We start from the raw sequence: 11,860 nt of genomic DNA on the forward strand, positions 1-11,860 counted from the left end.
AGCGGTAATTGCTAAAAAACAAATAACGAATGGCATGGACGTCGGGAAATGGATCTTCTGAGTGCCAGGAACAATACACTTGGAAGCAATCGGATATGCGATTATCGGGTTAGTTTTATAACTTTATCTTTATTCTATGGGCCAAGTCTCCACGGGAGTCATCGCCATATTTGAAATGAGACCGAATGGGATGCGAAAGGAATGAGCCAAAGTATCTGCGAATAATTTTTGAGGGAGGAGATTTAGCATATTATTTTTATGAAAATTTTCTAATGCAATTTTCATTGTCAGAACTTACAAAACGAAACCCTCTTTTTCCCGCTCATTTGTGTCACCTCACATTTGTAGGAGGGGATCAGTTTAATCAGAGCTGAAAAGCTGTGTTTGAAAAAGAAGAAAAAAGTTGACAAGAGAAAGCTTTATAAGGTCTCTATTTTGTTAACACACCGGTGACACTTAACATCTATTAGTTAGCACACAGAAGAAAGGGAAACAGAAGAAAAATAGAGACAGGGCAATGTCTTCTGTGTGAGGCAACTTTCATCTGTAAGAGCCAGACTTCACCGATAAGAAATAAATCAGTAAAATATAACAAGTACTAGATGATTTTAGCCCAATGTAATACAGTGGAAAATCATCAGGATTTTAAATCCATTCTTTCCTGTCGAGTTATCAAATTGGCACAAAATAACAGTAAAACAGATGAGAGTTAATTTACTGAAAGACAGATGTCATGATATGTTCTTGCATCACAAAGCAATATTCCTTTATGGCCTAAATACCATTTAAATTAATTTTGCCCTGTACACACGGCCGATCAGTTTTCGCATTACAATAATTGTCAGGAAAAAATAGCTTCGACAATTACAGTTGTTTAATATTTCAGCGTATCAGAATTCAAGCCGAATGAGTAACTGAAAGCTTTCAATTTTCATTTGAAACACAATTGTTTTTCTAGTCACGTAGCGCTTTGCAGTGTTCTCCTAAACACGAAGAATGTTTCTAATGTTTTGCAAAACCGAACAGAAAGCAAATACACCAAAAAGTACAACCCCTTACCAGTAGAGCTTTTTTTCCCCTGTTTTTCCTGTTTTGAAATATTTTTGCGGGGTAACAAAGAGTTCCTTTCAGTCGTCGTGTACTTGCCAACGAACAGTTGTAAGTTGACAAAGCCGGGAGTGGAGTCGGTTTGGGAGGGCTGCGGAAAAACTTGAAGGACAGGCCGGTAGCAGTGCATGGCGGTTTATGGGAGAAGGGCATGACGAGGATATACTTTTGCCTTCGTGCAGGAGTTCGACACTGCTGATCTTAAATTAAATTCATCCATTCCTGACTCCACTCCTTACACAATGTCTTTTGGAGTAACTTAAAGGTTAACAACAAGGATTTAAGTTATTAATAAGCATCCACATCGCTGCACGAACCTGCCTGATTTGCCAACAATACAAAATCGGGTTTAACGAAGAGTTCACGAAAAGTAATGTGAACGCAAAATTACCCAATGACAGTAGAATCAGTGGGGATGAGTCATTCTTGACATACAGAATGGCCACACAGGTTATGGGTATATAACACAACATAAGAACGACATAAACATAGCGCATTGCAGCAACGGACTTCTTGTACTTATTAATAGACAGGTAGCTTTCCTCTCTGTGTAGATAAAACTGGTTGAACTGGTTGAAAACCTGCCTTTCTTGTCGGCGAAGCATGCGTTGAATTTTGAAGTGCGTAAAAGTTGGTACCACTATAAAAAGTGAGAACGATGAAACAGAAAGAACTATTGTGATCTTTCCTGCCAGTAAGCGTGCAATTGGGAAGATTAAGCTGGTTATCCACAGAGACAACACGGTGATGTTTGCCTTTTTTATTGTGACGACTGAACGATAGTGGGCACGAAGGTGTAAAGCCAGAAATCTGTCAATGCTTATTGTGATCATCGTGAAAAACGAGACTGCTACGAAGTAATCACTTAGAAGAGGGTAGACAATCCAGGAAGTACATCGAATCCACGAGTTTCCTACTACACCAGAGAGGCAATATGCAATGTATACGGGTTGAACAAATAAACCGACAAAAAGATCGGATAAAGCCAAACTTCGAAGGAGTGCTTTAGACGGCGAGTGGAGAGCTCGGGTTTTTACAAGGGCTGTTAAAACGAGAGCGTTTCCTATGGAAGCTGTTAGTGAAAAGACCGCGTTGAAAGCTGCTGTGACAATGTAGGTGTAGTAGAGATCGGGTGGTACTTGAAGAAGAAGCGATGGATCGTAACTGCAGGGGAACAATGTTTCATTGTGGTCTGATAAATTATTGGCCATCGTAGATGAACTGAAAGTCCAGAAAGCCTTTAGTTTGAGGGAAGGTGGGCAAGTAATGTGTTCTGTGACCCAAGAGAACAACACTTCACACCTTCACGTCATTTCAATGCCTTATGGGAAGATGTGCCCACGGTAAATGATTTCCGTGTTTAGTCAGTAAATCAAATTATTTAAAGATGAAACAGAGAAAAATTACCATAAACTAAACAAATAGACTTGTCGGAAGCGCTTTACTTTTCGAAGTCTGACGACTGATCATTGTCAAACATAGAAAACAAACAACAATTGATGGAGATGATCATCTCGATGCGGGTTAGATTCTTTACAGCCTTGTTAGTTCCAGATAACATTTCTGATGATAAGATCCTTCTGTTAATTTTTTGAATGATATTTGCCGGACTGTACAATTTGTTTTTAAAATTTGTCCTCCAAGAAGTAGTTTCTCAGAAAGATTTGATAAATGTTTAATCGAGGTCTCAGGATTTCCTAGTTCAGCAGCATAGCTTTTATGCCTCTTTATATTTAAGCAGTAATGATTTAAAATTAAAGCTGAATAGTAATTCTAATGGTTGATTTTAAAATTAAAATGCTTTTAAGTCAAAATGGATTTTATTCGAATGTCAACACGACGAATGCGTCATATTGAGGATGACTGTTTCCTATCTAAGAGTTTACATCACTTAAAAAAGCTTTTAGACCATCCCCTTCTTTAGGCGGGCTGATTGAGTAACCTAGAGGTAATCGGCCAAGTTTTTTTTCTCGTCCGTGCAGCTGAAGAACAAAAAAATTGAACTCGTTTCGTCACGTTTACTTTCGAAGACATTTGTTCAATTAACGATGCGACTGTTTCAAATAATACAAACTAAAACCGCAACGTTTCGCAACATCATTTCAATTATGAGAAAAAAAAAATTGAATGACTGAACCACCGGGCAGCATACTGAAACAAGAAGTTTGATTAAAGGAATTCGTTCATGTCTCTATGTTTTGTAGATTATTATAGAAAACTGAATATTGTAATTTATTTAGCGCCGAACCTATCGCGAAGCGCGCGAACAGAGACATACGAATGTAGAAATTAACCAATCAGAACGGTAGATTAAACTGTATATATCATAAATCAAAAAAAAGTTCACCCAATCTGCAAGGAAGCTAGCGAGGCAGTTGAAAGAAATCGCTTTCTGCGAATGATTTCATCACTTTAATTACTGGCCTATATAAGCTATATTGTTCAAACGAAAGTAATTTTTGCTCTGCCACTTAAGCTTATCAAGCATGTGTAGATTATGCAGATTCAATTATTCTCCCTATTGGTAAAAGTTGACGTTTATACAAATCCTTCTTGGCACACAATTGTCATATCCACCTCCTCTTCCTCGGTACATATAGTTGTCATTTATTAATTACAATTTTGAAACCTGTGGGTACACTTTGTGACAGCTAAAGTTAAATAAGGACCATAAAAGCAATTTTGTCCTATTTTTTCATTTTATGCGTCAAATCTGTTGTCCAATGGCAGGGAAAAAAATTATTCAAATTTATTAAATATTAACAGGGCTTTTGCGAGCGTTGTTTGGTGGGTTACCGAACGGTACAAGAACTGTAAGTCTGGCAATCAGATTCCGAAAATTTTATTGGCTATGCGATTGTACACCTAATGAATTAAAGGTGACGTTACTTCTAAAGGTAAAAAGACGTCGCAACTGTTATTTCAGGATTTTTTTTTGGGACCTGCAACTTTTTTCAAGGAATGTAAATGGTCCATTCACATTTTGCGGCAAAAAATGATATAAAACTCGTCGCCACGCAATAAAAGATTCGAGAATCACTGACCTTCTACACAAAATATATATGTTATTCACCAGACGGGAGGTTCGTATTGGGAAAAATTGTGCCCGAGGTCTTGGATACCAATAAGTCTGGATTAACAGAGATGGGCAACCGCTTACAAGGACATAACTACGGTTATACAGAGGCCAGAAAAAACCTGCCAGAAAAAACCCCTTTGGGGAAAAAACATGACAGGAAATCTGGGTAGGAACCATGGCCCAAACTCAGAGCAGTTGGCAGCCCATCCTACGAGGCTTCACAGCTAAAGAAAATATGTTTTCAAACTAAAATAAATTTGTCATCAGCCAGAGGTGAACGGTTGGTTCTGAGGCCTAGATGGACACCACGTGCTATACTTTCCTTTATATACCACTGCATCATTACCCATGATGCTCGGGCCTAAGGCCCAGGCCTTGTCGTATCTCGTGCCGACAAAATATTTATTTCTGCCTTATTCGCAGACTCATTCGTCAGAAATACCATTATTTGCGCAATAATATTAAAAGGTGATTTAAAAGGCTTCCAAGAAAACTTTGAAACATTTTCTTAAAAGGATCGGATACCGCCCGCTGTGAGCGGGCCGGATGGGGAGAATACTGCCCGCTCTTGGAACCAATCAGATTGCAGGATTTGTAGAATACCGCCCGCTCACGAACTGAGAAAAAAAAATAAAAGTTGTTATTTTCAGTTCGAAGAACTAGTAAGAATACAATCAAGGGCAGTCAATTGTCACCCCAACAGGGAAAAAAGAACAATTATCGAATCAACTGGTGACTATCTGAAAAATATCAGTATGCGCTCGACAGGGGCGTTTCAGGGCAAGTTTAATCTACAATGGTTTTTTTTCTGTCTAATCCAGTACTTTACAAAGATTCAAGAACAAATGTAAACAAGTGTATGACTATCTGCAGCACGTAGGAAAACTTTATCGTGCAACATTGTTGGACGGTGTCATGAAGGAGCCGGCCAAACTATCGTCAACGCCATACCGTACGCGCTCAATATCCTGCTATAACAAAATGTTAACAAAAATTGTACCATTCAGCATCATCCGCCGCCCGGTAACAACTCGCTATTGGGTTACCAAACGCGTACAGCACCCTAAGCGTCACTTTGTAGAATGCTACGATAGAGATACTATTGCCCGCTTGGTCGGTGTAAGATGGGAGGGACAGGGAGGTCGAGAAATGCAAGGTCAAAGAGGGGAAAACGAGAGAAGTTTGCAGGATCAATTTCTGTTAATTTTTTTTAATTAACTCGAATCTTCTCGAGTTTTAATTTCTGTTATTCACATGTTTGCACAAGTTAGGCTGCATGCTGTTTCTTCCAGGCAGCAAGGGGACCGTGATCTGCCATGTACTTTGCAATTACTCCATCTGGTATAAGCTTGCCAGAAGCACGCCACTCCTCATAAACTTCACGATCAAACTTGGTGAATCCCCACTTCTTAGACACATATATCTATATAGGAAAAAAATTGTCTATGTTTAGAGTTTATTTAACTTTGATAACAATATTAGAGCTGTTCAGAGAGCCACCTTGATCAAGTGCTCAATTTCTGTCAACTTTCAACACCCAGACATTGCTTTTAGATTGCTCTAGGACAATTTTAGAAGATGGCACAGTTTTGATAACGTTTTTGCTTCATTTAAGATTTTATCAAATGTTAACACTTGAGTGAAAAGTTATTATTTACAAGCCTGATCCCAACCAAGTAATAAAAAGAGATGACCTTCAACTGTCATAGCACTTTTAAACTGATATCAACAGATGACTGTAAATATGTGAAAATCATATATGTGAACTAGAGTTGAAGAAACAAATATGGAAGTGATCCTCACAGCTATGAATACTACTTAAGTAGTGGTGAAAATTAGGCCCCAAACAAATTTGGGCTTGTACAGGATTTGAACCCATGACCTGCACCAGTATTGCAGAGGTCATGGGTTCAATCCCCTAGTAGCCTGATTTTTTTTTAAGGCCATATTTTCACTACTACTTAAGTTGTGTTCATAACTGCAAGGATTGCTTTGATATTCATTTGATATCAACAGTTTTTTCAACTCAACATAGAAGAGCCATTTGAGTTAAGCCATCCCTACATGATGTTGGTTTTTCTGCATCTTCAAGGCTCTTAGGCTTTAAGATTTATTTTTTTTCAACACTGCAAAGTGCATTTTAACTGAACATAATTCATGGTACCATTAAATGCTTGTATTGGAAATGATGTAGCTGGTAATTGCTTGAATACAGAGCTTGTCAAAGGGGAATTGTAATCTTCTCATAACCTGTCATTTCCTAGCCAAGAGGGCCTGCTAAATGTGGAGATGCCTAAAAATTATTTTACCTTTTGCCTTCCTGGAAACTTGAACTTGGCTCTTCTTAAGGCTTCAATGGCAGCTGCCTTGTTACCATCCTTTGTTCTCAAAGACATGATGACTTGGCCAATGTTGACACGTGCCACAGTGCCTTGAGGCTTCCCAAAGGCACCACGCATACCTGTCTGGAGCCTAGAAAAAGAACCACACCAAGACTTGTAACTGAAGCTATGTTTGTTACAACTACTTAAAACAAATGATTACAGCTGGTTGCTAATGAAACAAAAAAATTAGGTTTTGATATTTTGAATTAGAAGGCCACTATCTCAATTATTCCCAGGAAAAACTTACTGCATTTCTCTCCTCCTCAAGTTTCTAACATTACAAATCAGTTAGGTCAGAAATTAAGACTAGATCAATATACAATGACCTCCACTAAAATTTTTGTTTGCTTAAGCTGGTTGGAAAAGGAACCATCGATAAACGAGATTTATCACAGTCACCTGCTGAGCAACTTGAAAACTTGCACATGAAAACATTTTTTGCTTTTAATTGTTCAAGGCATAAAAAAATTATTTGACTTGAAAGCCCCATCAAAGTACTGATATTTCCTAAGTTTTAACTGTCATAATGGTCTCTGAAAGAGTTATAAGGTCTGTTATAATACAACTCGAGAAACATGCCTGAGAATGAATGAAAAGTCAAACAGAAAAAATGGGAACTAAGGATACTCAAGAAACCTGCATCCAAATTCCTACACCCAAAACCAAACAACAGCACAACCTGCATTTCCATGCCAAGGGCTTTAATTTAAAATTTGGCTTGGTAGGTACTGCCACTATTTAAGTTAGTTTTGTTCAGGGGCCAGCATGAAATCAAGAAAAATATATCATTTCATTTTCTTGCTGCCAACAGACACACATCTTAAAAGTAATCAGATTCACCTATCAGCTCCAGCACACGACAACATCTTATTGATCCTGATAACATGGAATGGATGCAGCCTCATGCGCAAATGAAAAGAATCCTTTCCACAGTTCTTCACCATGTATTTGTTACAGCAGATACGTGCTGCTTCCAGGGCTTCACTAGACAGTTGTTCATACTCATCTGACACCATGTGAATACACAATGGAAGCTCATCTACACGGGCTTTTTTGCGACCCAAGTCATAAATTCTAATCTTGGCATCTACATGAAAAATGATTTACAAAAAAGTTATAGCAGTCACTTCCCTTTAATGAAAGAATGGTTTTTCACAATTGTGAAGACAAAGACATGAATGAAAAATATATTCAACTAAGTTTTATCCAAATAATTTGGTTTTATCAACTGAATTGAAAATGTAAACTGGCCACCATAAAGCTAATGAACGGCTCATGCTTGAAACATCATCTCAAGAAATTATCTACGGTGACCAATTTACAATATCAACTCAGTTTATAACACCATTTTATTTTGTAATACCCTTCCCCACCCCCACTGACCCAGCACCAAAGTTTCTTAAGAAACTTACCCCCTTTATTCAAGTTTTACTTGGGCTATGTTGTTGGAATATCAATGGATCTTCAGAGTTCTTTGCAAGTGTTTTGTTTGAGGTAAAAAAATGTTTTCCCAATTAGTTGACAGAATTCAAAGCACTGCTCACTGGAATGCCCATAGACTAGGGCGTTTTAAAGTTGAATTATATTCAGCAAAACATGGAAGAGACTTCTTACCTGGGACACCACGGCAAAAGCGTGACTTAGGATATGGTTTGTTCTTGCAGTAGCGGTAACTAAAAAAGGGAAAATTATCATTAAGAAATGGGAAGCCCATAAAACAGGAATATAACTTGGCACTAGCAGTAGTAATGTGAATCAGCTAGTGTGATAAACACATTTTGAGTTGTAATATAGTAGCATACATAAAATTTTCTTTTTTTAACCGCTTGTTAGAATAATTATGATGACAAAACTTGAGAAGATAACGTCTGTTGATAAGAAAATCACAGCTCACAGGTCTAAAAAGCTAAGATACTTCAGAGTTCTGTATTACCACTTCAAATTTCACGTTTTCACATAAGTCTACTCAAACCAAGGCAACAGTCTTCCTATTAATAGTAGCTTGATCTTTCACATAAGCAAAGGTATGTCAAGTCATGGAGATCACAATTAGGCCTCAATATTACACACAAAAACTTAAAATGCAAACGCAAACTTACCAACGGGCCGGCCTCCGTCCCATTTTGACTGCTCTGGTAGGTGTATAAGAGAAAATGATGCAAGGTTATTCTACTACTTATTAGGTTACAACCATGATTTTGCAAAGTCACAATGAGTTCGGATTTTGAAGTCCAAATAGGACATAAGCCATTGAATAGCACCGCGAATAAAAATGAGTTCGGTCACTTCAGAAATAAATTTGAAGTATCACTGTTGAGAACAACAACAACAAAGTAAAATATTACAGATTTCAGTTTCGTTGTAGACGAACGACATGAGCAAGCAAAACAACGGATTACTGGCTTTTAATGTGACACTTTTTTAAAATGAGAAGATAAGAGGAGGGAATGATAGTTAAACTTGGTTTACGATCAATTTTGATTAAACGAAAGCTAACGATGCTCTTTGATGCCACAAGATATTTCCAACAAACTTTCAGTGAAATGAATCTCACTCACCAAAACGATGGAAAAGGATGAAGTAAAGTGCGATGTCCCGTATGTTGAGAAGGGTGATCCGCTGATACAAGACTGCGTATGTGGGCTCATTTTTTGCTACTCCTTTCCAGGTTTTCGAGTAACCTCATCCTCAAATGCAAAGATGAGGTATCGTATTTATTCGATTAAACGCCGAGTTACCATACAACTGTTTACAAGGAACGAACTGGATTTTAATTAAACGCCGCCATCGAAATAACGCCGCACTAGAATCACAAAAAATATAATAAACTCCACGGCGTTTAATCGAATAAATACGGTAACTTTCAAAGGAACTCAGTGATGCTGTATCGATCGGAGCAGTAATTAGTTCATTTGGTTTTATCACCTGAGTCGATAATGTAAATTGGCCATCGTAAGGAGTTTCTAGAGCTGACGTTTCAGGCGTTAGGCCTTCGTCAGAGCGAATAAGAACCATTCACTCTGACGAAAAGCTGACGCTCGAAACATTAATTTTAGACCGATTCACATTGTAACCTCATCCTCCAAGAAATATTTCGTCAAAACCACTAACTAAACCACGGGAAAGATTGGGGAGAATTATGAAAAGTCTACCAACAAAAGTGAGGGCACAGTGATGCAGTGAGGAGTTATTGCCATGAAACAATAACCTGTGAAAGAGATGTAGTGTTTGCAAGGTTCTAAAGACTGTTCTTCAACATTTACAACAAGAAGATTATTCAAGCCGGGACTTGTACAAGAAATACTTCATCTTTAATTTATATATATATATATATATATATATATATATATATATATATATATATATATATATATATATATATATATATATATATATTTATGTATAATTCTATCATTTAGTAGCCTTCCTTAGTAACAACGAGAATTTACATCGGCGGTGTTATTTTTGATTTATGGTAAAGTCGAACCTGTATTAAGCGTGAAACTCTTTACGGTGGCCAATTTACGCTATCAGCTGAGTTGATGTTAAAAAATACCCTGTATTAAGCGGTACAGGTTTCACAGACCAGGAGTATTAAAAAAACCGATAAAAAAACATCATGTTTAGCCATAATTGACTGCTTAATTTTCCGAAAACCTCGCCAAAAGTTTTATTTGAGAGACGCCGCTATTTTAAAAACTCTGCAACCCGACTACACACGCGTTTGGCCACAGAACTCAATCCAAATGATGCATGAAACCCGCAGGTCAGATTTATTGTGACACGTTTCAGCGGTAGATAGGCAATTTTTAGTGAATTCGTTGGAAAATGGGGACAGGACACAATTTTCACTCCAATGGAAGGGACCGAAAGAAGCAACATGACTTTGAGACCGAAGTTATGATAATAGTCACTTCTTAATTGGCACCAAAGTAATGAATATCATAACTTCATAGCAAGCGCACTTGACGCCCATAAAAGAAAGAGAAGGCCTCAGTTCTAAAGGCCGACAGCATCCAAGATGGCGGAGGAAGGTGACAACTGTTCGTTCAGTTGTGATGGATTATTTTGTGAAGTCTTTACTTCATTCGCTACCGTAACTCTTATTTCACTAGTTTAGAATCAGTCTTTTCCTCGACCCTTTGTAAGCTGTAGTCTCGTTTTCGTCTCAGATTGTTCATAAAAAAACCGAAAACGAAATCCGAGCTTGTTAGTGAAGGGAATGAATTCACCCTTTGGCATGCGTTTGAATTTTTGTGCTGTTGGTGTTAAAAACTTGATGAACTAATCAGAAATTTCCTTGAACCTGGATAGCCATTGATTTTGGCATAAAGCGTGTTTCACTTCAAAGTGCAAGAATATGATTTACGGTTTCTGTGATTTTGTTGTCACGATCGTTGTTTGTGCTGATTGTATTAAATGAGCTGTTGATAAAACATGGAAATCTTTTTGTCATTCTTGCGAAGGAGAAATAAAAGAAATATTGTTGGAGGTATAGCAACTTTTAGAGAGGTTGCAAGACTGGGCAAACACTCTTGACTGAAAGCTAAGAAGAGCCACGGTTAAAGATTTTTAAAAAATTACTGGAAGCCACTTTTGCTGTTCCTGAAAATGTCATGTGTAGAAGACGCTTAGATAAAGCTGCAGTTGTCAGATGTGTCCCACTACGGTATCCCCCATGCACGCAGATAAAAGAACTTGAGCAGAAATCCTTTTCTCTTGAGCATAGTTAGTAGAGGAGACTAACTATGTCTTGAGCTAAGAGCGAAAGTAAGACAACTTATAATTGCAAAGACATTCCAAGTGAACATAGCCCGTACCTATGCTACCCCACAAAAAATAATCTGAACGGTACCAGTTGAAGCACGTGGATTGCGTTCGAAGCATACGGCTCTCACCAAACAGTTTTGTGATACTCCCTGAATATCTTTATTAAAGGTAACCTCTTTGGCTCACAAAGCTTTGTTGCACCAGTCCAATATTACAACTACTTCTCCCCTCCACCGTGTCCTTTATATTCTTTGATTCACTGACTCGAAAAGAGACAAGACAAAAGCCCACTGATCTTGAATAATTAACTCATGCCACCGAGCCGGCTGCCCCTGGAATATAGATCTTTACGTGCGCATGCCGTGAAGATATGATATTCATTACTTTGGTGCCAGTTAGGAAGTGATGATTATCATAACTTTGGTCTGGAGATCATGTTAGAAGAAAGCTAGTGATTAAAATCTGTAGAAGTTATAGGTAGTTAATCGAGAGAGCCTGGGAACGACGAAGAAGCGCGCGC

General features: G+C 37.9%; 2 protein-coding genes across 2 annotated transcripts; both read right to left on the reverse strand.

The window, feature by feature from the left end:
- Positions 1-688: 688 nt before the first annotated feature.
- On the reverse strand, positions 689-2,915 carry LOC113680321 (beta-2 adrenergic receptor-like). Its single transcript, XM_027197336.2, has one exon. It carries the CDS (start codon positions 2,316-2,318, stop codon positions 1,374-1,376), a length of 945 nt encoding a protein of 314 aa, XP_027053137.2. The 5' UTR covers positions 2,319-2,915; the 3' UTR covers positions 689-1,373.
- Positions 2,916-5,380: 2,465 nt separating this feature from the next.
- On the reverse strand, positions 5,381-9,159 carry LOC113680350 (large ribosomal subunit protein uL16). The gene is made up of 5 exons (XM_027197374.2): positions 8,670-9,159; positions 8,185-8,243; positions 7,411-7,657; positions 6,496-6,658; positions 5,381-5,609 (listed from the first exon to the last, which is right to left on the reverse strand). Exons 1-5 carry the CDS (start codon positions 8,690-8,692, stop codon positions 5,454-5,456), a joined length of 648 nt encoding a protein of 215 aa, XP_027053175.1. The 5' UTR covers positions 8,693-9,159; the 3' UTR covers positions 5,381-5,453.
- Positions 9,160-11,860: the final 2,701 nt, after the last annotated feature.

This window comes from Pocillopora damicornis, chromosome 10 (assembly GCF_964200805.1).
Source record: "Pocillopora damicornis chromosome 10, jaPocDami1.2, whole genome shotgun sequence".
In the NCBI taxonomy this organism is placed as follows: domain Eukaryota; kingdom Metazoa; phylum Cnidaria; class Anthozoa; order Scleractinia; family Pocilloporidae; genus Pocillopora; species Pocillopora damicornis.

What these genes read in the sequence shown, in the direction of transcription:
- LOC113680350 (XM_027197374.2), bottom strand. Translation starts at nt 8,692, where the DNA reads ATGGGACGGAGGCCGGCCCGTTG. An exon ending in TCGTGTGCTGGAGCTGATAG is followed by an intron (nt 6,659 to 7,410) that starts GTGAATCTGATT and finishes TTCTTTTTCTAG; the next exon opens with GCTCCAGACAGGTATGCGTG. An exon ending in AGTTTCCAGGAAGGCAAAAG is followed by an intron (nt 5,610 to 6,495) that starts GTAAAATAATTT and finishes TTTCCTATATAG; the next exon opens with ATATATGTGTCTAAGAAGTG.
- LOC113680321 (XM_027197336.2), bottom strand. Translation starts at nt 2,318, where the DNA reads ATGGCCAATAATTTATCAGACCACAATGAAACATTGTTCCCCTGCAGT.